At 39.9% G+C, this 27,712-nt stretch overlaps 1 protein-coding gene across 7 annotated transcripts in view; it reads left to right on the top strand.

Moving 5' to 3' along the window:
- Window positions 1–27,712, top strand: part of plch2a (phospholipase C, eta 2a) — a 212,049-nt gene that overhangs the window by 164,099 nt on the left and 20,238 nt on the right. For all 7 annotated transcript variants that reach the window (XM_063891096.1, XM_063891104.1, XM_063891120.1 and 4 more), the window contains 6 exons: window positions 2,016–2,186; window positions 8,972–9,067; window positions 10,723–10,924; window positions 12,684–12,804; window positions 16,685–16,856; window positions 25,143–25,250. In XM_063891096.1, the coding sequence (XP_063747166.1) occupies window positions 2,016–2,186; window positions 8,972–9,067; window positions 10,723–10,924; window positions 12,684–12,804; window positions 16,685–16,856; window positions 25,143–25,250 (870 nt within the window). The remainder of the gene's footprint in view (window positions 1–2,015; window positions 2,187–8,971; window positions 9,068–10,722; window positions 10,925–12,683; window positions 12,805–16,684; window positions 16,857–25,142; window positions 25,251–27,712) is intronic.

Genomic DNA, 27,712 nt, shown 5'->3' with positions numbered 1-27,712 from the left:
AATAACACAAGTGTATTCTGCAAGGAATCCACAGAAACAACAATGGCGAATCTACATTTCTTTAATGTTTATTCCATATGTTTATCATCACTTCTTCTTTTTAAAGATAACTGCAAATTGAGTGAGTAACACTGCAGCCTCACAACAAGACATTGCTGGTAGTTCTGTCTAATAAAGCTTGCCATATGATTAATTCTGTCTGTATTCATCTGTCACTCTTGTCATAACTTGGTGACAACTATATGACATGTATGCAAACTAGCAGCAGAGTCTGGTGAAGTGTTGTCCCTGTCTCTGGGTCAGCTGTGTCAAGCAGAGAACACTGTGCTTACTGTTGGGAGGCTAAATCTGTTAGCGGAGACAGTTTTGACGTAGAAGACTGACACCAACACTTTGAGCTAGAGGAATTGACTCATGTACTCCAGTACTCTGTGTGAGGGACTACATGCCTCTTTCTCAGGCACAATTATTTATACGTGCAAACTGCTAGAGCCTCGCCCTTTGGACACTGTGGACAGATCTATGACAAATTCACTAGTGGACAATGTGAAATTGTGTAACCCTGTTGATTACGTACGTTCTGGGGATGTACTGCCAAAACGCACATGATTTTAATTGAGTATCATCCAGATATGACAGTGTCCTTATTCAACGTAGTGTATTCATTCTGTCTTATGGTTATGGTTACTTCATTACCAGTAGAGCAACTGTTATCCTTTGTACATGATATTTAGTTCTTCCCCTGATGTGGAAGCGGCTATGATTCAGAATGTGCACCCGCATCCGTCCATTTCAACCTACCGGTGCAGTGCATGCTCCAAGTGGGCCGATTGCTTGCCCTTCTGATTAGCTGCTTACAGGATTCTCAAGAAGCCCTGATCATTTTTGAGTCTTGAGAAGTGGAGTTGTAATCAAGCAACATCAGCCATTGTGAGGATGCTAAAAAGGAAGCCAATTTTGTAAAAGTCTACTAGAAAATGACCAAACCTCTCATTTGATTTAATACCTCAGTAAATATTTCTCTGATGACTTTATTGTCTCAATAGCTAGTTTCAAGTGTTTTACAATACAGCATGGTGTTAGAAATGTGTATCCCCATTTAGAATAAACATGATGATGAAGCCGGTTATGCTTTAGACATAGCTAACAGATCGCTACCAAGGGTGTCTGTTCCTGTAATACACTCACCAACGGATCATGAGATATGACAGACAAAAACCGACATTGCTTTATTTATAGTCAGATAATAATGAAGTTCTTTAGGTAAGGGTGGGAGATGGAGTGCAGTATTCATTTGTTGGGGAACTCTGGGATAAGACTCCACCTAGAAGCGTGATGGATTTCAATATGGATGTCTTTATTAAAGTATTCCCACACCACATAATAAGTGAGACATGTGAATAAGGAAAAAGCATCATATTATCTCTCTATGGGAAGAGAAAGTCATTTTGGATCTATGCATGGCCCTCTCGTATAATGCTCCCAGCCCCAGTGAGTAGAGTCTGCTGAGCTCCAGCCAGCACAGACGTCATCTCCCTGCAGTGAGTGGCGGCCTGGCATATGGAGCCAGTCACAGACTGCTTCAGTTCCCCGAGGCATGGATTACACAGGTCATGTTGGGGCATCCTGCAGTGATACGTTCAAGCTTTCTTTAGGCTCACTCTGTTTCCTTCCAGCTCGCTTCAGCTAGAAATCTGGAGGTTCCATTGGTAAATGAGCCATATGCTGTTAGGAAAGTACGTTCACAAAGATCATAAGAATTACATTTTAACAAACTAGGTTTAGGTTGTTTAATGAACAATACAACAAACTTGTAAAGAATTATAGGAGTTTAGCCAAGAAATTTGAAGTGGAACAGTACTGACATTGTCACATTGACAGTGTTTGGTTATTTCAGAGGTTGTTGGCATTGTTTGATCAAGCTGCAGCATTCCATATTTTACTCCGTATTAAAATCAGGCTACATGTATGTAGAACACACACAACTAAAAGCATGTCTTGTACCCGGTTTGTAGGAGGCGGACACGGATGACAACCAGGGGACGCTGGGCTTCGAGGAGTTCTGCTCCTTCTACAAGATGATGTCCACGCGCAGGGACCTGTACCTCCTCATGATCACCTACAGCAACCACAAAGACCACCTGGACGCTGAGGACCTGTCCCGCTTCCTGGAGACGGAGCAAAAGGTGACTTTTGGTCCTTTGCAGAGGTCCTTTGAACCCACTTTAATACTCCTAAGTCTCTCTTTGCACTTCAAACTTCAGACCCATTTATTTTTTTAACACTTTAGTTTGTGTGCAGAATAAACAGACAGTTAAATATTAATCAGTAAGCTTTAGCAGTGTTTGTTTGTGCTATCATCCCAATGTACTCGTACGTTAGCGGGCAATCAGTGGTACATTTGAATTCAAGCTATATTTTCATTTTGCTGCATTGAAAGGCCACTTCCTTTTAACAGAAATAATTATTATGGATTTGTTTGTTGCTATCATCCCAATTTGCCACCACATAAGTGAGTTACTAAATAGTAAATCCAAGCTTCAAAATGTTAAGACACCTTTGGAGCAGCAAATAGGCTAAACAACAACATGCTAGCTGTTTAGGCTAAGCTAGGTTAGCAATGTCTGGTTTCCAGCTATTTTTTTGAGGAACCAAGACGATACATTTTTTATTTTACTCTTGTCAATGTTTCCTGAGAACTGAATAGAGTGTGGTTCAAAAAACTATCTTGACTACAGATATATATATTGTTGTTGAGCATCTTTTCATGAAATATAAATCCAAGCTACAACATTGCTGCTTTGAAAGGCTACTCTCTTTTAACAAAAAAACAGAAATGATCCCGCCCAGCATGAATATTTCTGTGCTATCATCCCAATTTACTAGCGCATTAAAAGACAATAAGTGGCCATTTAGTGCTCAGGGCCCTAAAAAGGAGCTTTTAGAAAACTGAACCAATCAAATTTGAAATCCCCTAGTGTGCTGCTCCAGGCAGAATGTATGTTGTTTCTGCTCTCTCACAGTTTTATTGACTAAGTACCCATAAGGCTCTTGTGCATGGTGGGAGGTCAAGAGCTTAACTGAGGGACCACTGGGCCCCTGAAGTGTTCCCTCATTTTGGTGACAAGCACAGGGAGGGGCCCACAGGGAAATTAGCATAGTAGCATCTGAGTTCTGGAGTTGTAACGGGCTGTCAGATGAAGAACCCTCTTGCTAATGATAGCGTGGCTTGAAGGAGAAAAAGAAGCACTGGGCGGAACAGCTCGTTTTCTTTAAAAACCCGGGGGCTGCTCCTTCAGATAATTTGCACACTGTGAGGCTTTTTAATGTGCAGAAACAGACTCTTTAGAAGCAGACGGCTCTGTTGGAAGGTGAGCCGTCAGCTCCGCTCAGGTGGGCCGTTATTTCTCTCCAATTATCCTCTGCGTTTAGATCTGCCGTTGTGAACGAGATGGCTCTCCTTTTCCTTTGCTTGCAGCAAAGGAGAAGTGATTTGTTTGAAATGATGCGAAGAAGCAGCAGTGTGGTCCAGACTGGAACCATTAGCTACACACACTGTCGGTTTCTGCGTCTGTCAGAGTGAGGAGAACACAATGAAGTTATTGCGACCAACATTTGGACCAACCTAAGTCAATGATCTTTCCATGTTAGTGAACAAATCCAATGTAAACGCAAAATCCCGGTATGAATATAACAATAATTGAATTACCTTGGACCAAATGTTAGACTTATAGATACATACGTACATCCCTAAATAATTAATGCTCGACTATTCAGTGGCAGGAAACCGGTTCATGAAACAAAGGATCATTCCGTTCTGGCTATACGGGGGTGCTGAATATTACATTTACTTAGGGTGTCTTGGTTTTCCCAATACATTATGATATACAGCCTATTTTGGTGGAACAACAGGCTATGGTTTGAAAATGTAAAAAATAAAACATGCACTAATAAGAGCACTCACAAATAGAACATAGATGTAGAGGGCTGAAATGATTATATGAACGATTCTCAAATCAGATCTCTCCCTCAGTCCGTCCCTTCTCTGTCCTTCTGTCTGGGGATTGCGACAATGGGGGGCTTTGAAATTATGGCTCCTATTAACAAGCACCAAAAGTGAACAGGCTCTGAAACCCCATTCTATCAGTCCATCTGTCTTTTTGTCGGTCCCTCCCTCCTGTCTGCTCTGTTTCAGCACTCCGGACAGCGACACATAATGAACAGCGTCAATCACTGAGGAAACAAACCCACATCCAGCACAATTTATCCACTGACTGCTGTCAATAGCAATGAAAATGTTTGTTATTATTCCATTTTTAGCATTTTGAAAAGTGAATAGTATGTATAATTGTTTTGCACCTAAAACACACACTTAAAATTGTTACGGTATTAACCCTTAAGAGTCGACGATCACATCGGCATGATGAGATCACGTGAAATGTTCATGCTGGCGCTGCATAAAAACAACAGTCCGGACAACATTGCCGGCTGCTTCTGTCGAAAGTACTGACTTGAAACGCTATGCCAGTCTTTGTTTCATCCAAATTGACCCAGTAAAAACGTAGCTACGATGATTTAAAGTGTATACAGTAATATTTTTTTTCAAGCGCTCAAAAGTTCGAAAAATGGAAGTGCATATTTTAATATCTTCGCCGTATTTGATCATTTTACGGTGCGGAAAAAGACGCTGGAAACTTTAGACCCTGCTCAACAGGATGCATATCCCAAGGAGGGGGAGGGGTATTTAGGTAAACGGAGCTATACGAATCGAGACGAAGCAAGACCAAGAGAGAAGAAGAGACCCGGCGGGAGCCGAAGAGAGACGGAGGGAGATCGAGAGTGAGAGAGGAAGAGAGACGGTGGGAGCAAAGAGAAACAGCGATTGAATAAAAGGGACAGACAAACATTGATAATTATAGATATAGTTAGATAGATTTACAGTTTTGAAGATACAATACTTTACAGTACTTTGTGTCATGGTTGACAGAACTTTGAGTGAAAAACGCCTATGGATGCACCAGCTATTTGTTCATAACATTTGTATGTAGGTTCATGATACCTATATCATATCATCATAGTATCATAGTGACATCCCCTGTATATATTTCCAGCTTTCAAAATGTTTCGTTGTTCATATAGTATGGAAAAATGAAAAAAATAACTATCGGGTTATGTAGGTGAAGTTGTCCTAAAAACATTTCTTAATGGGATTTAGTAAGAAAAAAAAAAAGTTGCTTGAAAACAGACAACTTAGCCCCAAGACTCCAAAGGGTTAAAGCCAACTAGGTATGCGGTGTCATTACTGTACAAAGAAAAGACGTGGTGCTCACACTTTCAGAATCAGAATACCTTTATTAGTTCCACAGGGGGGGCATTTACAAAAGTCACAGCAAACACATCTTAATATCACTCAAGAAGCATGCATATTTTTTATCTTAAAGATAAAAAAGACATTACACAATATGCAAACTACACATCCAGTACCAAGAACCGTTTAGGGATATAATATATGTCCATATATAATATATTTAGATATATAAGTATATATTTCAGAATCATAACTCCTTTATCCGTCCCACAGGGAGGTAATTGACATTGTTACATTACAGTACAGGTAGAGACAAAAATAATGCACTATTAGATAAAAGTCATGCATGTAACATTTAAAAAAAGAAGTACACATTTGGGTAGATAAGAAAGTAGCATCAGTATTTATAAAGTACAACATTGTAGAATGAAGTGTGGTAGCAGGTGGATAACAGTAAAATGATATATTACCCAGAGCAACATACAGATTCTTACAGTACACAGACGGACTGTCTAAGAAACAGCAGCTGGTAGTGATAATAACATCAAATAGGAACATATTTCACAGACTGGTGTCGTAGATATGTTCTGATGTATTCGTTCATATCCAGAAAAGCTCTCTGCTGCGGTCTGTGGGCTGTCTGCCGCTCAGGGGCCAATCCACAGGAACAATGCACTCAAATCTGCTGAGGGTCTGGATTCACTCTCCACACAGAACTTTCCGATCCAGATTATGTTGAGATGGGCAGTGAACTTCATGTGACACATTTTCAGATGCTCACCCGTCTCAGTGCTTCAGAAGCGGGGGGTAAAGTACATGGAAACACATCTCACTAAAGCCAAAGCCTGTCCTGTCTTAAGGGCCTTTGTCCACATGGAGCCTTTTTCTGGCAGAAAAGCGCAGGGGAGAGCACAACATGTCACTGCTGTTATATGACAGCATTGGATGTATAATCAGTTTGAGCTACTATACATCTGTTTGACATCGTTTTTATCACTGTCACAACCAAAGTATTACAATATGATGGCAGGGCGTGCAGACGCAGCGGCTTGGCTCTCCTTTAGTTTCTATAACCATTTATAAACACACAGTTAGACACACACTAAATGTATGCAGTTTTAACGTGTTTATACTGTAAGTGTAAATATGCACATTGACGTCTGCTTTTAATACTTTTATTTATTTATTTTTGTGTACTTTTATTACTGCAGTGAGATGCCATTGTAGTTTATATGATCACAACAAAGATATATTCTATTCTATTCTAAATTGAAGAATCTTGCTCTCACACACGGCTGACATCTATAGGGAGAGGGAGGACGACCATCAAAGTCACACACTCACCTGAAGGGTCAGCCAGGCCGATCCGCTCCAATAAATTGGGCTCCCTGCTCTTTGTTATGATAGTTTCCGTCTGAAGGGCACAGCCAAAAACAAGCGTTCCCTCCAATTTCTAAGGTGACATCAACAGCGCTTTTCTGAACAGTTTGAATAGTTCAATCCCAGGCAGAGCGCTCAGAAAACAAACGCTGGAAGCTTTGCTTTTTCTATTGGCAGCAGCTTGTGACAGAATGCACTCTGTTCTTATTGAAATCAATTAAAAAAGCTCAGAAACAGATGCTATGTGGACACAGCCCCTTGTCCTTTGATGGTTACAGGTGGACAGCAGTGTCTTACAAATGCTCCGACAGTTGAATTGTTCAGGACTGAGTGTAAGTCAGTGAGCGACTCCTTTAGTTCTTCTTCAAGATGGTCCGTATTTTTTGTCATTTATTTATTCCGTTCAAAATATTACAATTAATTCCAAAACAGGTCTCTGTAACACTCCATACCAGAAAAAGAGCAGGGAGAAGAAAATAACCTTATATTGCCTGCCCCTTTCTCAAATAAAAACATAGAAATAGATTCTTCATGTTTTCTTATTCACAGCCAATCATTACAGTCACAGGAAAATAAGAGAAACACAAAAACTTACAAAACATACTTAGTTCCCACCTGACAGTCAAAGGGGAAAAAAAACAAAATCCAAAAAACACACGATGAAGGAACAGACATCACAAAACTTTACCAATGCAGGACCAGAGTACATACCGTTTTTCTTATTGTATACAAGTTCTTTATCTGAAACATTTCTGTACAATTAATAATGTCTGTAAGTCAACTATGTCTTTAAGTTTCAAGAGTCCTGACTTAAAAACAGTCCGTTGGTGTGTTCTCTTGAATCAACTTTAGGAATAGTTCTTACTGCTCTATTCTGTAATATTGACAATAGCTTTATGTTGCTCAAATATGTCTTGCCCCACACTTCTATAAAGTCAATGAAAAATACAAAACGAGTGAATAGCAGTGGTGAACCATCAAGGCCTTCAAGGTATTCAGAGAAAACCCTAGAACCTTCAGGTAAAAAATAAATAATTACTTATACAAATAAAATGAATAAATGAGAATTGTATGTGTTGTTGATCTGTAATAACTCAGTGTTGATTTGTTTGTCTTTCTCGGTCCATGCGCTACGCATTGTTATGGTTTTGTGTTAGAAAAAAAAATGCAACCACTCGGATATTTTTCTGGGTCTCTGGGAAAAATATCATTCAACGATATATTCTATATCCTTGATAGAATGCCCTCGCCCTTAAACTGAATGAGAGCGTACATTTGGATTTGATTTGTAGCCAATGGCGTATTCTTTCAGATTTCCGCACGGTTCCAGGGTACTGTAGAAGACCTGTTAGTTCACTGGCTCCAGACAGAGGATCTAGCTAATGTAGCAATTGTCGAGTGAGTTTATGTAGATTTATTTTACCTCGAAATGGTAACAGGTGAAGATGATGTATTGTGGAATTGTTCTTAGTACCCTTTTCAAGACGACCACTCAGTGGAAATTATTTTAAAAAAAGGTCGTCCAACGCCTGAAAATCTTGAGAAATTAAGTTGCTGAGTGGAGTAGGCCCAAATGGTGTGTAACGATGTAGCTAGCACAGTACCAGTAATTCAAGTAAATGACTGTCTCTGTGACGTCCGTCTGACTACCGAGGGGTGTCTACAGAAGGTCCAGTTGTGATAGACACGGTTTGCCACTGGTGAACATTATAACATTCTCAATGCCTCTACTGTGTGCATCTAGAGCCTGTTGGAGGTGCAACTCTCTGAACTCATGAGCGAATATTCCCTTCTAGCAACATGTTCAAACACTCCTTCTTCCAAGAACAATCAGAGTGGAACTCCCTGCCGGAAGAGGCTGACAACGCAGAGTCTGTGGACTGCTTACGGCAAGCGTTAAGAGACATTTAGTGGAGAGAATCAGCCCCCACTGTGATACCACTGCTCTGTTTTTATCAATATCCAGAGCCAGAGCGGTCACAGACACAGTGAGAGAGGCCTGGCTGAGGGGTAGACTACCCTCCCTCTTTAAATAACCAACAGGGATAGGATGTGATTGACTTTTGGGGGGCATTAAGAGCAGCTACCAGACACACAGCTGCATGCATCCAGGATATAGAGAGCACTCACAACTGGTTGATGCTTTCACTTGTCATACATTATATTACTCTTAATTATCATGCCAGCTTCTTCTTTTTTTTTTAAAGGGTATTATATTTAAGTATATTGTAACATATGCAGACTGTAGTATAGTTGTTTACCATGTGTTTGCATCATTTGTAGATGACCAAGGTGACCAAGGAACATTGCCTGGAGATTATCAACAAATTTGAGCCGTGCCCCGAGAACCAGAAGCAAGCAGTTCTGGGAATTGATGGTGAGTCTACTTTTAACAACGTTTTCCCCCCCTGCAATAGAAGTTTCTTTTCAACTGCCTACAAAATAAATACTCTGTAAAAATTGTATGTTTTCTGCTATTCAAATAACATCCTTTTACTACTGATCAGAGTGGGGCTTTTTCGTGAGAATTTGGCAATTCTCTGAATATTTCATTACATCTCATTCATACGGCAGATGCTTTCATCCAAAGAGACTCGACATTAGAGCATCCAGTGCCACATGAATAAATTGAGTACACACTTTAATTTGGAGTATTGTGTTAAATCTGTAGTCCTTTGTTAGTGTTTTTGTAGGTATAGATTCCAGGGTTTTTTCTTAAACCGGGTAACGGGCGCTGCGTCCTCTCACTTTCGGCATGCGCGCTCATACCAAAATGCTGATTTCCCCCATAAAATATTCAAATGAAATAGAAAACAATATGTCTGTTAGCCAATGGTATCAAAACGGTGTCGAAAAGACGGTCAGACGGCAGAGACAGGTTTGTTTTTAAGGAGCTCCGAGGTTTCGTAGTTGTTTACGTCTGCATCCTGTATACAGGCGTCATGTTCTCACCCAAATTAATATATCTTTGGACAAGATCAACAACCTCATACTTTTTTTTTTCTTGAAAAAAACCGTAGTGTATATGTGTACAGAAGAAAACAAGGAAATTAAAAGTAAATTAAATTATATTTGAGTAAATTCTCTCTTCTGTTTATAGTACATAAAAAGATTTGGCTTAAATGAATGCTAATACACTCATTGTAAATCCCTTTGGGTAAAAGCGTCAGCTAAATCCAATGTAATGTAGTTTAATGTATAAGCAGGTGGAGCCACATCAACACTGACTCCTCTCTAATTCACTGAAGTAATAAGGCTTGAATAAATAACATTATTAGTACGTGTTCTTTTTTGCTTAGAAAAGGTACTGTATGTCCCAACTGTATCATTGCTTCTCTCCCTTTAGAAGGAGTAGTAGTATATAACACATCAGGGTGGACATTTTCTCTTCAAGCTTTTTATGAACGACCACATTCAGAAACGTTTCATTGCTCTATCGACAGAACATTTAACCGCTGTGAGATAAGTTTCAGAACTGAATCAAAACACTTTTTGGGAAATATATACGTTCATCATGGCATTTCGAAATGATTTATGAGTGAAGTCATTTTATGGCACAAAAATGACTTCAAAATTTCATTAAAATCCAACAGTGATGTCATAGATTGTGACATAAAATAATTTTATGTTGTATATTTTTCCTACAAAATTCTGAATTTGTTCTTGTATTTTTATGACCACTTTCTCAAAACGATGAATTAAAATCTATTGTATGTTTTGGTTTTGCACAGATTTCGAGTTAGTTATGTCTGTAGTATTTGAGGGTAATTAAATGACTTAACTTGTCAGTTTACATATGAATAGATCAAGTAATGTGGATGATTAATACGATTTGATTGTTTGATTAAAAGTGTTGGGTTTAAAATGTTATTCTTATTCTAAACCTGAGAATGAAAAATCTAAAAGATCCCACATGAATTAAAAACCCATTTACTCTGATCCTCAGTGCACCACTTGTGAAGCTCTACTTCAGATTGTATTCCAGAGTAAAATCAATTTAAAAGCTTGATTTTGTTTAACCTTCTTCTTCCAGGTTTACAAACTACATGCGCAGCCCGGCGGGAGACATCTTCAACCCGGAACACTACAGCGTGGTGCAGGACATGAAGCAGCCGCTGTGCAACTACTTCATCGCCTCCTCGCACAACACCTACCTGATGGGGGACCAGCTCATGTCCCAGTCCAGAGTGGACATGTACGCCTGGGTGCTGCAGGCCGGCTGCCGCTGTGTGGAAGGTCAGTATGGAGAAGTTCTTACCCTTTCAGTATACAAGCATAATTTAGCGTAAAAAGCTAACAATAGGCTATGAGCAAACTGGAACACGGTCACATGACTTCACATTACCACCTCAGAGCTAAAGGCGGCTAATGTTAGGCGTGTTGACGTTGATAAGTCTCATTAAGACACATAGGGTGCATCCCAAGTCTCTTATTGGACATTTCCTCGCTAGCGATCTCTGAGGAGGGATAACCGAGGAAACACCAGACCATCCTTAAGGGAAATCCTCAGCCGCTTGACACACCCCTTTACTGTGTACCAGTCACTGATTGGACGCTGCAGCAGATCTGATGCATATTAACATCAGAGCAGTTTCACAGCGAAGTGAAGACAGCAAGTGATGAAACTCAAGGGAATCACTTCTTAGCTTTATGCTGTTCTTTCTTAAATTATTTTCATCTAGTTAAACATACAGCCCCGGAAAAAATGAAGAGACCACTTCAGCATTATCATTTTCTCTTGTTTTATTATTGATAGACATGTCTTTGAGTTAAATGATTTGATTTTATTGTATTCTCTAAACTACTGACAACATTTCTCTGTGTTGCAATTCAACAGACACTGGAATGGCTGCCATACATGTAGAGATAAAGATTTAAGAAAAATGTGGAGTGGTCTCTTAATTTATTCATTTGTTCAATTTCAGAGCTGTATGTGGTGATACATCCGAACAACAAAACGGAGCATATACAACATTTATAAACAGTATTTTTCTCTGCTTGATCTGTTGTTTCTCCTATTTACTCAAGATTCAAAGATTCAAAGGCTTTATTTGTCATATGCACAGCAGCTACAGTGTAGATATGGCAATGAAAAACTTAAGTCACAGGCTCCTCCAACAGTGCAACATAATATATATAGAACACAAAACAAATAAAAATAGTGAAAGAAATAACAGAATAGAAACTAAATAGTGCAAGAGAATGTTGCAAGACGTGCAGGTACATCAAAATTAAATAAAAGTGGTGCAGGAAAAGTCTATATACAGTACATGTGAATGGAATATGAAATATACAGGAACAGAATTTAAAATGAAATGTTGTACAGTAAAACGAAATTAAATACTGTTGTTACCGTGATACATTTAGATATGGAGGCAAGTGACTTTGAATACAACAAATTCAGGGATTACAATAGTTTGTCAGCTAGAAACCATACAGGCTATGCAAGGATTATTTTACATTCAGGTTTTTATTTGCCTTTTTTATTCAGGCTGATCGTTTTTGATGATTGTGTTTAATCTGCTGCTTTATACATTTATTTATTTGTCCTGCAACAATTTAGCTTAGTCAGTTTTCAAAAAAACGATTTAATCATATCCTGAATTCCACATTTTATCCACATCTCTCCATAATTCCCTGGTAGGCGGGACAAAGACGCAAGGATAATACACGTGAGGGAAACATGGATGCAATGTAAGAGACCTGGGATGCAGCTATAGAAGCCCTCTCTAGGGGGGTATTAACTGACATATTTTAGGTCCCAGAACAAAATATGAAAATGTGTTCACCACATACCTTATTTCAGACATCTTACCAAAAATATGTTAAAAAAAACTTTGAGACAAGGGAACTAGAATTGGTAAAATGCTGACTCAATTCCGGTTTTAGACTCATCCCTGCAAATTATAACTGGCCAGAAATAATCTTTAAAAAAGTGAATAGCTACACAATTTTTCTTCATATGCTTCATCTTCTTTTGGTTTCCTGTCCGCAGTGGACTGCTGGGACGGTCAGGACGGAGAGCCCATCGTGCACCACGGCTACACCCTCACCTCCAAGATCGTCTTCAAAGACGTCATCGAGACCATCAACAAGTACGCCTTCGCCAAGAACGAGTAGGTTCACAGACACACACACACACACACACACACACACACACACACACACACACACACCACACACTCTCCCTCGCTGTTATTATTCTCAATGTTCTATTTTTAGCCTGGTTCGCATGCTCACACATTCAGTCAGAACACTCCAATACATCACTTTCATCATCTTTCTGTGTGTGTGTGTGTGTGTGTGTGTGTGTGTGTGTGTGGCCTTTATAAGCATGTGGATGAAAACCCAGCAGTATAGGGACATGTGTGTTGTTAGTTCACATCACAGCCTCATACGGTCTGTTTGATGGTAACACACAGAGAAAAACGGGGGGGAAATGAGGCTTGGAATGCAATCGCAGGGTCAGCTGGGTTTAATGGCGCTCAAAGCGTCTTTACAATGACACGTGTTACGATGCAGCGAGGCTGGTTGTAAAAGACTCTCCCTAATAGCCGGGTTTATGTCGGTGTTAGTCACTGTGCGGTGAGGCTGATGGCATGTGAGGTGCAGGGTTTTTATTTGATCATAGACTATCTAGAATTACATTACAATTCATGTAGCTGATGCTTTTATCCAAAGCGATGTAAAACGGATGAGACATGCAAAGATGAAGGAGCCAAACCGTTTTAAGTGCTGCTGCGTTGGCTACAAAGCAAAACTTTATAGGTGCTTCTTACAGCAGAGATAATTGTTGTGTTCGTTTTATTGTGTTTATTCACCAAGGTGCAGTAGGGTTTTCAGTATTCAGGGGTGTCCAAACTTTTTTCACTGAGGGCCACATACCGAAAAATATACAAAGGGCTGGGCCCCTCATTCCAGGTGAGATATTTTGCCTCATAAGTTAAGTTATAAGTTAGTAAATCAACCAAATGTAGGTCAATTATGCTTGATTCTTGAATATGCTTTAAGGAAAATACACAGCCTACAGTACATCACAGCTCTCCATAGGGTTTCATTAATTTAATTACAAAAGTGTTGGCAGCTTATCCCTTAAAACAGAAGCTTCCTATTGCTTATAATAAGGAGGAGTATGAAGAGTGTAGTTCAAGCTTGGTATGCAAATATGTTTTTTTGTTTTGTTTGAAAATTGTGTTTATTAAAACCTGAAAAATACTGTGCAATATATGTTTTCATACAGTATATATTTAAGAAGTACAATTTAAGAAAAGTTCCAGGTTGGGGCCTTATTCTGTGATAGGGCCAATTCAAAATGGACAGCGGGCCGCATTTTGCCCCCGGGCCGTAGTTTGGACAACCCTGATTTTAAGTCCTCCTGCTGTCCTGAATTCAATAGTAGCTTGTTCAAACGTTACGAAGCCTGGATGGCTAACAGGCGTGTTTTGGTGGATGGATACCTACGAAACAATGAGCGAGTAGTGAGCCGATCGCCTGATGCAAAGCAGGGTGCATTCCCATAAGTGTTTGGTCATGGAAGGACCGGATCCATTCACAGCAGGGTAGGCCAGTACCAGTGTCTGGGAGCGGAGGGAATACATCCTCTGGAACAGAGAGGTAGTGGATGCATTGTGCTTTGTTGAGGATGGAGAATACACTGGGGAAAGTGTTCCACAGATCGCTGAGTCTTAATGTGTATTAATGATTCAGATTGTCTGAAGATACAGACAGGAAAGGCAGAGAGACAGAACCTTGGATGTTGCAATTATATGTATTATTTATATTATAGTATGACATGAGTTTTAAATCTATATCAGAGTATTCCAATCTGTGTTGTCTATCATGCAGGAGGTGGATTTGATCATTGTATAAATGAAAAATAAAGAATGTTTGAATCCTGATGTTAGCATTTAACTACAGACCCACAGTCACCAGTAGATGGTCAGTCATGTAAGAGGTTGCTTTAAGTCAACCTGTTAGGAGCTACCCTTAGACTTTGGAGGTTTTGTTAATATCACCTTGCCAACAGGTACAGGTACAGTAAAACACATACAGTTCTGGGTCCGTGATCTTCAGAGCCGCTTACATTTATCTTAAAAAAACCTTTAAAAGAGACAACACTCCCCCCTCTCTCTTTAAGACTGGTACACTTGTAGATTTGAATGTCTGCTTGGTTCAGGAAACATATGTCTTTGTGACAGGGTTGTGTCCTTTTACTGAAGTATTTGTTAAGAACTACTACTTAAAAATACACTTCTAAAATACTTCTTTCAGAGGACGTTTGGGGAATCCTCTGAAAGAGGTACTGCTGACGTTCACTTTGAACAATTACTCAGAGCTTTGACCTAAGTAATAGTACCATAGTGTAGAAATGTTTGTGTTACAAATAAAAGTCCTGCATCTAAAATGTTACTCAAATAGTAAGTACAAAAGTATAGCATTACAGTAGTATATACTCCAAGTACCAAAACTGAAATGACTTATTATGCACAATGGCCATTTTTGTAGTAATATATCAGAAGAAATCTTCTGGATTCAAATGAACTATCCATTAATGTGTTCATCATTTTTATTTTGCCGGTGGTAAAGATGGAGCTAGCTGTAATGATTCTCTAGCAGTGAGAGTACTGTGTGAAAAAAATAAATACATTTTCTAGTTCCTGGTTGATTCATCTCTTGCTAAAAGTGTTTTTTTCCCAAGCATTTTTTTAAGCAAACTGACTCTTTTTTTCAAATAAAAAAAACAAATACCTGTGCTATCTTTAACACAAAACAAACAAATCAATGCATCAGCCCATGAAAAGGATAGTTTCTGCAGCCATTCAAACTCTGGGAAAAATACAGTGTGTGCATGTATCAATGAAACAGATGCATGAATATGAAACAAAAGCATCTTATATTGTATTTGATGTGTGTGAACGGGGTTTTACATGTCACTGCAAAATCTTTCATAGGTGATAAAGTGGGTTTAAATCTGTGAGAAGGAAACACGCGTAACTGTAAGTGAGCTCTCGTATCTGTGTTAATCAACAATAATAGAATCCTACTCTCACCTGTGCAGATACTCACACACACTCACACACATACACACCCCTCCTCCTCAAAGACTCACATCAGAAGGTGATAATCTCATCCACATGCAGAGTCTGGAGGATGCAGAGAGAAAATCCCTATTTTTAAATCGTCTTCTGAAGTGAGAAGCCTCGCTTTGTGGGCATGGACACCCCCACTGTGTGTTTGTGAAACATAATTGTGGACAGTATATTCCACAGATAATTGGCTCAAAGGGAACAGAGTGAAAGGCTGCAATCAGCATCAAAGTGGTCCGATTTTCCAGCAGGCTCCGCAGAGGGGAGTAAACTGGGACAAAAAGCTTCCTTTGACTTTCACTGGGAGTAAACACAACTCAGATGTTGTGAATGAGGAGGTTGCGCCCCTATGTAGCTCCTTTGTAAGACTGGTTTTACATGCTACACCACAGATGCTCCAAACTTTGTTATATGTTCATATACGGATACAAGAGCCATCATTTTGCAGTCCTTTTAGCAATGAAGAAGTGGAAAATTACACTTTGCTGTGCAGATGAGTTCTGAGCCGTCATTAGGGTCCAATTTGTTTGACGGATCATTAATCATACATTAAGTACATGAGCAAATTAGATAAACAAATGGAGCTAATTTGTTGAGCATCCTTGGCTTTCCAGATTGAATTGGTGCTGTAACCAATAAAAGGTCTTAGATTTGAAACAAGATAGTATAGGTGTAAATGCAGATAACCAGATTTGTAATGACATTCACCTGGAAGATAACTTTGAGAATGTTTTACCTTTTTTCAAATAATTAATTATATCTAATTCCTGCTGAGTGTTATTGGAATGTCCTGACGGTGGTATATTATCTTAAAACTGATACATATTCTCAAATAAATGAAACGCTGTCCTTTTTTCCTCCTTGATCTCTTATCCCTCTCACTCCCATCTGCTTTGTGATTTTCTCTCAGCTACCCGGTCATCCTCTCAATTGAGAACCACTGCAGCGTTCCCCAGCAGAAGAAGATGGCGCAGTACCTGATTGAGATCCTGGGGGACAAACTTGACCTGTCCAACATCAAAGCAGAGGAGCCTGGACGCCTGCCGTCCCCAGAAACACTCAGAGGCAAAATCCTTGTCAAGGTAAAGTCCCAGCGTGGATGTTAGACTCAGAGGGGGTTTGGATGTTTAAAAACGGACCATCTCTCAGGAGCCGGTCCTCAGGCAGCTCACGTGTTAGGATATGCTGTGTGAGGCTGACAGAGAGGACTTCAAAGGCAGGAGATAGTGAGCTGATGAGATGTGATTAGAAAGTGTGTCACGCGGTCTGGAGAAGAGAAGAAAAAACTAATCTCGACTGTGGGAAGGAATACAAATCTGAAGTAGTTTTTGGACTATTTGGTATCTGCAGACCGCCTTTTTATCTTGTTTGTGTTGTACTAAAACTCTATCCTAAGTCCTGATTCTACAGATAATGAGCTGTGACAAGTGTCAGGTAGCCCTGGGCTTTGTCTCTTAGGACAGAAATAGCACTTTCTCTACAGTGAAAATAAAGAGACAACAAAGCTCCCCAACTGGAATAGAGTGGTGCAGGAAAGAGTCCTAAACCCTTATGGTTATTCTTTGAGACTTTTTGGAGGTCAGCAAACAACAATCGAGTGTGGAGCAGTAATAAAAGAACACTCAATTGTCTTTATTATTGCAGTTGTTCTCAAGAAAATGAGTCAGCATTTAAGCACTTCTGCTCTCTGGTCTCAGTCGATGGTTTTTGAAAAAGTTTTTGCTTAGATGCATTAAATTAGATCTGTGTTACCACAAGCTGAAGATGTCTTCACGTTTTGTTCTACAACATAAAAAAATACCCTCAGCTTCTATGTGTCCTAAGATCAGCAGTTGCTAACTATTGACTATGAGACTCAACTTCATCATGTTGAACATTAGCCGCCTTTAGCTTAGCCTTGATGAGGTGAAGTCATGAGACCATCATGAAGCTCATTGATAGAATTAAGTTTTTCATTTCTGGCAGTTGCATTCAGCTATACTTATTGTAGTGGAAACTTCTGGAGCAATGGAGACGAAACTCAGAGAGACATGGGGAGAGCTGGAACTTTGATGGCAAACACTGAAGGTTTATTATTTATACAAGGCATTTGCTGCAGCCACGAGTTGACAGAGCGGTTGCCCGACCAATTCTGAAGATCTCTACTACAATACGAGGTTTTAACCAGTTCTGAATGGACAATCAACATTCTTCAGTCGCCAGACTAAACAAATATGGATCCTACGTCTAACTAAAACTGTCATCTAGGTCACAAATACGGTGTTTACCCGAGCATCTGGTGCCAGCTGTCCCTAAACAATAAAGCCAATCTTAGGTCAGCATGAGCTTGTACCCAGTATGGGAACAAGGCTCAGGAAGCCCAGGCTGCCCCTCCTCAATGAAGATAACAGAACCTGCAAGGCCGAAAAACTATGCCATGGCAATACAGACAGAGGAAGGAGAAAATTATGAACTACGTTAAAGGTTAAAGCAAAATATTCCCTAACAACTATAACAAAAGATTAGTAATTGTAAATATGTTAAAATAAGCCTGTTCATCAAATCGTCTCTTGAACATTGCCTAATAAAGTTTGAGGAGATTGTCCCTAAACAGATGTTATTGCTGTGGAAATACCTCGACAAGTTTTACAAACCTTACATTTTAGGATGACTCATTAAAAAGACACCATAACTGATGATCCATTCAAGATAAGGTACATCAAGACCCTTCCCCTGGAACAGTAATAGATGACTGTTTGATCTCCCACTACTGAAGCTAAATTAGTTGACATCATTGTAGTTGAAGCCTCATGTTTCTCCTCATTTATTCATCAAATTGACCTTAAAAACTGTCCAAATGTCTCATATGGTCATTGTGATAGTTGATGTAAGCCATCTGTCCAGGCTGGCACTGTGGAGGCAAAGTTAGACACGACTTTAACCAACAGAGGCTTGTGGAGGAGCTGCAGCGGAGGGGCAGTATTGAGGTTAATGAGGCTTTATTGATGCCAGATGCCTTTGCTAAAGAGAAGGCACTCTGCCAGTACATTACACTCTAAGGACTGCGCTGCCAGCTTCTCCACAGCCGATACCGGTGAGGAGCACTGGTGTTCCCCACTGCAACACAGAGCTGTACTGCCCGGCTGGGGGCTCCAGGGTAACACAGTCACGCAGTGCTGCTTAGGGGTGGGAATCACCAGGGTCCCCACGATACGATAGCATTGCATTTCTACGATATGCTAACTATTGCGATACAATATATTGCGATCAGTGTTGGGCAAGTTACTTCCAAAATGTAATACAGTACATATGACTTATTACTGTCTTTTTAAAGTAATAAGTTACATTACATTATTACTGTCTGTGAACTGTAATGCGTTACACTGCTTTTGCGTTACTTTGAGTTACTTTCAGATCTTCAACACTCTGCCACGAGTCTCTCAACTTCTCTGGGTTCAAGCAGCAGACCCAGAGAAAGTTACCTTCTGTTTCTTTTATCCTGCGCGCTCTCCTGTCTTTCTCTTTTCTTCGCTCCGAGCCTGCAGCTCTGCATTGTGAGCCTGCAGCTCTGCATTGTGAATCTGTTCCTGCTGCTCTGCATTGTGAGCCTGCTGCTCTGCATTGTGAATCTGTTCCTGCTGCTCTGCATTGTGAGCCTGCAGCTCTGCATTGTGAGCCTGCAGCTCTGCATTGTGAATCTGTTCCTGCAGCTCTGCATTGTGAGCCTGCTGCTCTGCATTGTGAATCTGTTCCTGCTGCTCTGCATTGTGAGCCTGCAGCTCTGCATTGTGAGCCTGCAGCTCTGCATTGTGAATCTGTTTCTGCAGCCCTCTTAACCAATAGTAAACAGGCTTACTGAGTTACTATTCTACCTGCACAATTATTTCTCTGGTGTCGGAATGTCTCGATGTTTGTGAATTCTTAGAAACAGAACACCACATCATTTCGGGTTAAAATGTGTTGTAACTGCGTTACTGAGAATTGTAACAGGTATTATATTACCCACATTTCAGAAGTGATGCGTTATATTACTGCAAAAAGTAATACATTACTGTAACTGCGTTACTTTTGCAACGCGTTACACCCAACACTGATTGTGATATGGTGCATTTCTAATTTCTTTCTCTGCTGACTCCATCTTTGTTTTAACTTCCTGCCAATTCCACTGACATTACCCATGGCCGTGACTGCACACAAAAAAAAACCCAGCACCATCTAGCGCATTTAAAAAGCAATTGTTACCAAAAAACTTCATTTGGATTTGCAATATGAATAGTTTATACCATAAAATATCGATACTTGGCGTCCGTGTATCGATACAACATTGCCACGCAAAGTATCGTGATACTATGCTGTATCGATTACTTCCCCCACCCCTAGTGCTGCTGCAGTCCGCGTCTGTTGTTTTACCATCCCAGTTTAGATTTAACCACGCCCACTTCTGCATTATAGTAGCTCTGTGTCAAGAACGTATAAAGAGAACGTCCCATTTAACGCTGAAGTAATATCACGTCTACTCTAGTTTGGGGTAAAAAACGATATTGGTTGTTGATCAGTCAGTGCAAGTGAAAAACATTACAGTAGTCTGCAGCAAGAGGAATATTTTTTATCTTCGGACAGTGTTGGAGATTAACAAAGACAAAGTACATTGACTCAAATACTCATGTACAAAACTGAGTATTTGAGTCAAAATCTTTTGATGTTCTTTCATATAAAAAAATCGCTGTTTTCATCTACTTTGAAAAAGATGCTCTATGAAGCGACTATAGCTTCCAAATTCATATTTTGTGGGAATAAAACACTATTACTGACGCCCTGACGCTGCACTGTCATGGCCTGGCTCTTGGCCATAACAAAAGAGTGTGAAAAGGACCCAATGTAAAGAAAGCTATTTATTTATAATCAACTAAACAAACCAAACAAGCTACCAAAATGAGGTGTGTTAGTCAGTGTTATCAGTAGTGTAGGTGTGTGAGCATGGTGTAGTGCAAAGTGTTGTATGCCGAACCAAGACTAATAACGAACAAAAGCATGAACGGTAGCTGCTCTCTCAAAATACTTCAGCCAGGCAGAAAGACCGGGCGAGACACTGGCTCGGTCCTCTCAATCTTCAGGTGCGCCGCGCCCAGGTGCCCTCAATCAGCGCTGACAAACAAGGGAGGATAATTAAAGGGACACACACCCTGTCATGGCTTCCTTCTCTATTGTTCCTAACAAGCCATTGGACGCCTTAAACAGAAATGTTTTACTTACAGTTGTTGATTTGCGTGGCCTCAGATGGTGGTGATGATATTGTGCGATGTTTGCTCAAAATAAAATAACAACATTTTGACACAGATAGCAAAGAAAATAGGCCTTTACCAAAATGAAAACAAATCAAACAAAAGAGGCAAAACTCTAATAAAATAATAAACAACTTAGGTAGTTTTCTTTCTTTCTTTCTTTTTTTTTATAAAATCTAAATACTGGCTCTAACACACACACACACACACACACACACACACACACACACACACACACACACACACACACACACACACACATACACAGGAAAAGAGTAACGCAGTGGGCGTCACACAGCCCATATCGTTTTTGTCAAGCTGGAGTAGACTTACTTTAGCGTTGTTAAAATAGACGTTCTCTTTATACGTTCATGATACATTCAGGCATAGCTACGTTGATGCGGAGGGGGCATGGTTAAATCCAAACAAGATGGAAAAATCACTAGAAGCCTGCAGGCCCCCTCCTCCCTGACACTGTGATGGAGAATGATTGCTAAGCACGGGACAAACTACCTCTGCTGTTAAAGATCCATAGCTCCGGCAGTGACAGTGTTACCAACATATTGATGGCCGGCGCCTTTACAACGTTTTCTCTATCGAGTCTCTCATTCATATCTCCCCTTGAGGCCCGTAATGAGATGAACAGAGTGCCACAGGTAGTGTAAAAGGACATGAGTGATGGCTTTATCAGCGTCTATAATCCTCTGCAAGGCTGTGCTGCTCTGCTCTCCAGAGTGCCGTCAGACAGAGATAATGTCAACAGACCACTATAACAAAGAGATCACAGGCTTCAAAAATGTTTTAGGGTATGTTTGGGCCTTTATTAGGCAGATAGATTTAAAAGGTCTGAGCTAGAAGGGAGGTCATGTTTAAAGGGGCCGCAGGTTGGGTTCGTACATCACTTCCAACAGGATACACTGTCATATTACATAATTACAGTCAAACATTGTGCTAACCAATTAAAATGGCTCTGATCTATATGGGTAGGGCTAGTAGCTGAACACACCACGGATCAAAAGTCAGATGATGCCTCCTATAGAACGGTTCCACACTCTCTTTAGAATCATAGTAATTGTACACATAACGTTGATGGCTGCAGTTCCTGCTGGATAACTGGGTTACGGTGGAATTGTGAGTATATCTTAGGAAGGTTCCTAACGGAGTGAAACGACCCGGAAGTCCCTCAGTGGCAGCCATGGTAAGAGCTGTTGGAATTCTCTAGATGATAGGAAATGAGCTCTGAAACTTCCTCTATAACCTCCTTTGTCTAAGGAAACACTGGACTTTCCTTTACGAAAGGAAAGGAGAAATTGCTGTCCCTCAATGACTTGCGGCCGCAACTTTTCCCGTGACACAACATTCGGCCGTTGATGGAAACAGCCGATCGTGACGAGAAATGAGTATCATGAAAGAAAAACGTTCAGCACTATATTAATCAAACGTTCATAAAGCAGGCGCACATTTATAACGTCCGCTGGTGCATCATAAATACGTCGGGTACTGTAAATGCAGTCGGATTCTCTTGAAGCCCAGGCGTCTTTTCCTAAGTTCTAAGTTACTTTTGAATTCTCCTATCCACTATTCCTTAACCCATGGAAAGTGGACTGCTACTTGGAGAGGTCCCAGTTCACCTCCTATGCCCTGCTGTGGTGCCCTTGAGCAAGGCACCGGACACCTCCAATCCCCCCTCCCCATTTCTCCCCGGGCGCTGCACAATAGCTGCCCACTGCTCCTAGTACTAGGATGAGTTAAATGCAGAGGACTAATTTCACCGTGTGTGCTCTGCTGTGTGCATGTATGTGACTAATAAAGAGGGTTTCATCCTCCGATTCTATGCCTCTTTTAGTTAACAGAATAGTATTAAACACTCTCTTTAGGATAATAGTACATGTAGTAAAACTAAACTCCCACAGACTCAGTAGCATTGGTTAGAAATATCTAATCTCTCATAAGCCCTCTCCTTAAATTGCCATGTAATTGCTTTAGGCTTTTGATAGGCAAAGTTATTTTAATCTGATTGCAAGTATCAGCTTTGAAACTTTAACAAAGCAGGCAGAACAATGGCAGAAAGAAAGAGAAGAGTAGTATTGTCAGGCTGTGAGCTGCAGTTTCTGGCAGACGAGGCACAAAAACATTCCTCCATCTTCAGGCAGGGAGTTTAAATGTGACAGAGAGAGTGGTTTTTATTCCCCAGTCTGTCAGAGATGCTGCTGTTCTCACATTCACACCCTCACACTGTAAAAGAAGATGGCTGGGTTTGAAGCAGAGGAAAGTCTGGCTGTGACACCTCTTTTCTTTTTTGTTTTGTATATCTCAAGTTACCGTTCACTGTTTGAAAATGCTAATAATTTCACTGTGAACATTAGCACTGATCTTAATGGTGTGAAGTGTTTTTGCTATGAGACTCAAATAGAGAACGAGGCCAATTTGGATCCAAATATCTGCTAATTACCCGATTTACATAGTCTTGAAATTCCTGTTTACATTTTTAATCAAGAACTTTCTGTTGTGGTATTAGGCATGAGGACATTTTCCAGCTCAAAGTAAATATTGACTTTTTTCTGATTGGATTTAGTTGAAGGAAAATAATGTTTTGATTATTATGGAATTCTTTGTGAACATTCGTTGCTCATTTTGAAACTGAGCCGGACTGAAAAGCACATGGATGTTTATTCTTACAGGAGTTCCTTTGTAGACAAACTTTAAATCCTACTTTTTCTTCTTGCAATACATTTTGCCTTCATTGCCTTTCCTGTCGACATGAGAGGCATGAGAGCACATACACTCCGGAGGTTAGGACTGCTGTACACCAGAAGTGGAAATGTATTTAGATCCTTTTCCTTAAGTAAGGTCGCGTTCACACCAGCCTTTTTTGGTCCGGCGGAATCGAACCCTGGAGCATTTCACCCCTTGGTGTGGTTCTTTTGGGTTGGTGTTAACGCAGTCTGAGACCTCTGATGTGAACTATACAACCAAACTCTGGTCCGCCTTAAAGAGGGGTCTTGGAGCATGGAGCTCGTGAACTCTGGAGCAGTTCATCGCTGGTGTGAACGCAGTTTGCACCAAAACATAGGAGGGTAGTATATACACGTCAATTCCTTATATTTTTATCTAGGCGTTGTGTAACATACAGTAGCCTATATGATCATGCTTGCATTCATTTTGAAATCATTTATTAATAATGGGGATATAAAAACTATAACCATAGTTAGGCTATATTTGCTTTTGTGACTGCTCACCTCACTGGTCCCCTGTGTACCGCCAAAAGGTGGTATCTCTGAAGAAAATAACAAGCTGATGCTCAATGGTGGAGGCTACAGTAAAAATTGCCGGGATTTTTGTTTTGACCCACTTAATGTCTGACCAATTGTTGAACAGCATTTCCGTGCACATGAATTTTGTTGACAGTTTATAGTCCGTTAGAGGTTTGCCTGTGTGAACGCAAACCGAACCTTCTGAAAAATTAAACTATGTAACAAACTTACATCTGGTGCAAAGAAGCGGACTGTTAGGTTTGAATGCGACCTAAAAGTACTGACAGCACAGTAAAATACTCTGATGCAAGTAAAAGTCCTGCATTGGAAATGTTACACCAATACAAGTCAGTAAGTACAATGTTAACTTTAAATATACATTTTTTTAAAGTAATAAATGGCAAAAAAAACTAAGATACAATTTAAAAAACACCCAAAGAACTTTATCCAAAATAAAGTGGTTAAAGAAAAAATCCTGTTATTTATCTTCCAATCAGCTACTTGATGAATCGACTAAGCAATTGTTGTATGCACTGTTGACTACTTTAATTAAACAATTCTAAATTTGTTATGAAATTGAAGCTTTAAAAAAAAAATTGAGTATAAAATTAAATAAATAAAAATAGTTCACTTTTTTATGTTAAAGTAGGGAATGTTATGAAAAGAAAAGTGAGGAACTTCATCACTGAAATGAAGAAGGTAGCTTTTCAACCAGCAGTAAACTGTCAGCCCGGCTGAAACCAGTAAGGCCCAACCATCTTAAACTTCCTTGACCAACAAAAGGATGGAATAAAGCTGTAGCTGTTCTTTATTTTACTATGAGGCTGTACTGACTCATTTTTCTCTTCACCAGGGGAAGAAACTACCCCCCAACATCGATGAGAACGCTGAGGAGGGAGACGTGTCGGACGAGGACAGTGCTGATGAGATGGAGGACGACTGCAAACTGATGAACGGAGATGTATGTACCTGCTCGCTCTTTTCTTTCCACACTCACCTCTACAGGAAGCTTTTTTCTGTCAGATGAAATGTAATTGTGTGTGTATTTCCTGTTCTTTGTGTTTAAAGGGGCCATATTATGCTTTTAGGGGTTTTCCCTCTCTGTGATATACACTCGCTCTAGTGCTCCAACACATTGTACGTGATAGGCTTAGGGGCGGGACATCTCTAAGTCTCAACAGAGACTAACAAATCAGAGCAGACTGGGCTCTGAACATGAATGAGTGAGACATGTCACAGGTCAGACACTGAATACTAATATGAACCTGAACATGAGCAGAATATGTCCCCTTTAATCATCTCAGCTCTGGTCACTGTGAGTGTTTCCTCCTGTCTCCTCTCTGCTGTTTGCTTTGGTCTCTTGCTCTCTGGCTTTGTGTTCTCATGTCCTGCTCTTCTCTCTTCCTCTTTGTCCTTCTCTTCTACTGTTGCTTGCTTCTTTTCAAAGTGGAAGGTACTGTATACAAAGCTCATTCTCCTCAAACCACCTCAGAAACATCCCCCAGTCATCTGCCATACCGTCTCATACCGTCTCATACCGTCTCATACAACGTCTTTACATGTGGCAGTATTGCAATGGCTGCAATTTTGCCATATTTTTAGGATGCTCCATTAAATATGTCATGTAAAGAATCTTTATTTGGTACCAAGCATTCAACTTTAGAGGTGAAATGTTTGTTTCAATAAAAATGGGAATAATGTTAGTGATAAACACTCAATTATATATGTATTGGGTATCAGCCATAGCTTTTTAAAAATGTAAAATTAGCAGCTATAGGGTGGGCAATGTTTCAAGTTGCTGGAAATAATATATAAACTGGCATTGGAATCAACTGATGACTGATTAGGATATCTTTTTTATTTAATATTTCATTTATTGAAATGCAGCCATGGAAGGTGAGCAGCTGGTAGAAGTTTGAGTAAACTTCAGTAAATGCAGCTGATGCCAGAGGACTTTTAACTTCATAGTCAACTAAAGAGGGATAGGGCCACATGTGTTTAATATGACACAAAAGTCATTTTTTGAGTTCTCAGGAAAAGTAAGAATTCTGACTTCAATCTCAGAACACAAAAACAATTTAACTTTTGATCAGATCTCAGAAACATTTCCCATGTGGACCTAATCCTCTACCACAAAAGGCTAATGTGGATATTAATTCTTTTTATTTTATTCCTACTGATGATGCTTTTCTACATCAAAGTTTCTACGACTCAGCGCTTTTTTATCTGCTTTTAAATGTAGTCTTAAAATGACCTCTAAGTGCTGAGGCTTAATGTGTTTGCATATGAAAGGAAAGGTATTCAAAGCGATCATTTCCTGCTAAAAGAGCATCAGTGAAAATGAAAAAAATAAGAGCTATAAAGATGAGGTGTGATATCTGATCCAATGAAGATTAAAGCATAGTCATGTATGCTAAAAATCTGCATCCTCCCGCATCATATCCACCAATCAGATGAATATTGGTCCTTTGTGTTCGGGGTGTCCACGTCTCTCATGGAGCATGCGGCTGCTGCTTGGTCTCTGGAGTGGAGACACTGCCCCCATGAGGCTTCTCTGAGCATGTGCATAACATTCTCTACAAGGCATTATTCAGCCATCTCTCAGTGAGGACATATTTCCTTTATCCATCTTTATAACGTCCTGTATGTCCCATGGCTATCCTCTGTCATGTGAAAACACGTTCATTACTCACAGGTCCATCCCTCAGTGGGGGTGGGGGTGCTCCTGCATTATGTAACATGCTTCATCTCTGCTCCTTCTGGATGTGTGTAGGATCCTGCATGATTTTTTCTGGATGAGATTTGATTATCCAAGCTTTTGTCTACATTAGGACCTTAATAAAGCTTATTGGGTCACCTTACAGTAAATAGATATACATGTTATTGATCGCAATATGGGATTGTTTTGGCACAGAGGCATATAGACAAGGCATTGCTCATGAATTTAAAATAAAATTGTACATAAACAGTAGAGGCATCATATCAACTGTAGAAGAAAATCAAAACAGTAAATACATCCAACTAACAAAACAGTAGAGAGTGACATCATATTGGATAAAATGTTGGTGACATTGTTGATCCATACAATATCGCTCCACATATAGTATAATTCCTTATTATCTAAAAAGATATAAAGGTCTTGTCCATTCAGTTATAATAATAACAATCATAATAATACATTCAATTTATATAGCACTTTTCCTAATGCTCTTAAACTTGCTTGCAGTGCGTTCCTTTAGACCAGAGGAAGACACACTGGTACAGCAGGACCAGAGATACAAATAAAACAATATTACTTTAACCTTTACAGACCCAGCTGACTGTCTTTTTTCAAGGGGGTGTTCAGGGTAAAGTGGTGTAGCACAATTAAACGTTAGGATTTTGAAGATTGTTTTAAGGGTGAACAGGGGCTTAAAACTGACG

Source organism: Eleginops maclovinus, chromosome 1 (genome assembly GCF_036324505.1).
Source record: "Eleginops maclovinus isolate JMC-PN-2008 ecotype Puerto Natales chromosome 1, JC_Emac_rtc_rv5, whole genome shotgun sequence".
NCBI classification, from domain to species: domain Eukaryota; kingdom Metazoa; phylum Chordata; class Actinopteri; order Perciformes; family Eleginopidae; genus Eleginops; species Eleginops maclovinus.
This window is presented reverse-complemented; position numbering and strand designations above follow the sequence as displayed.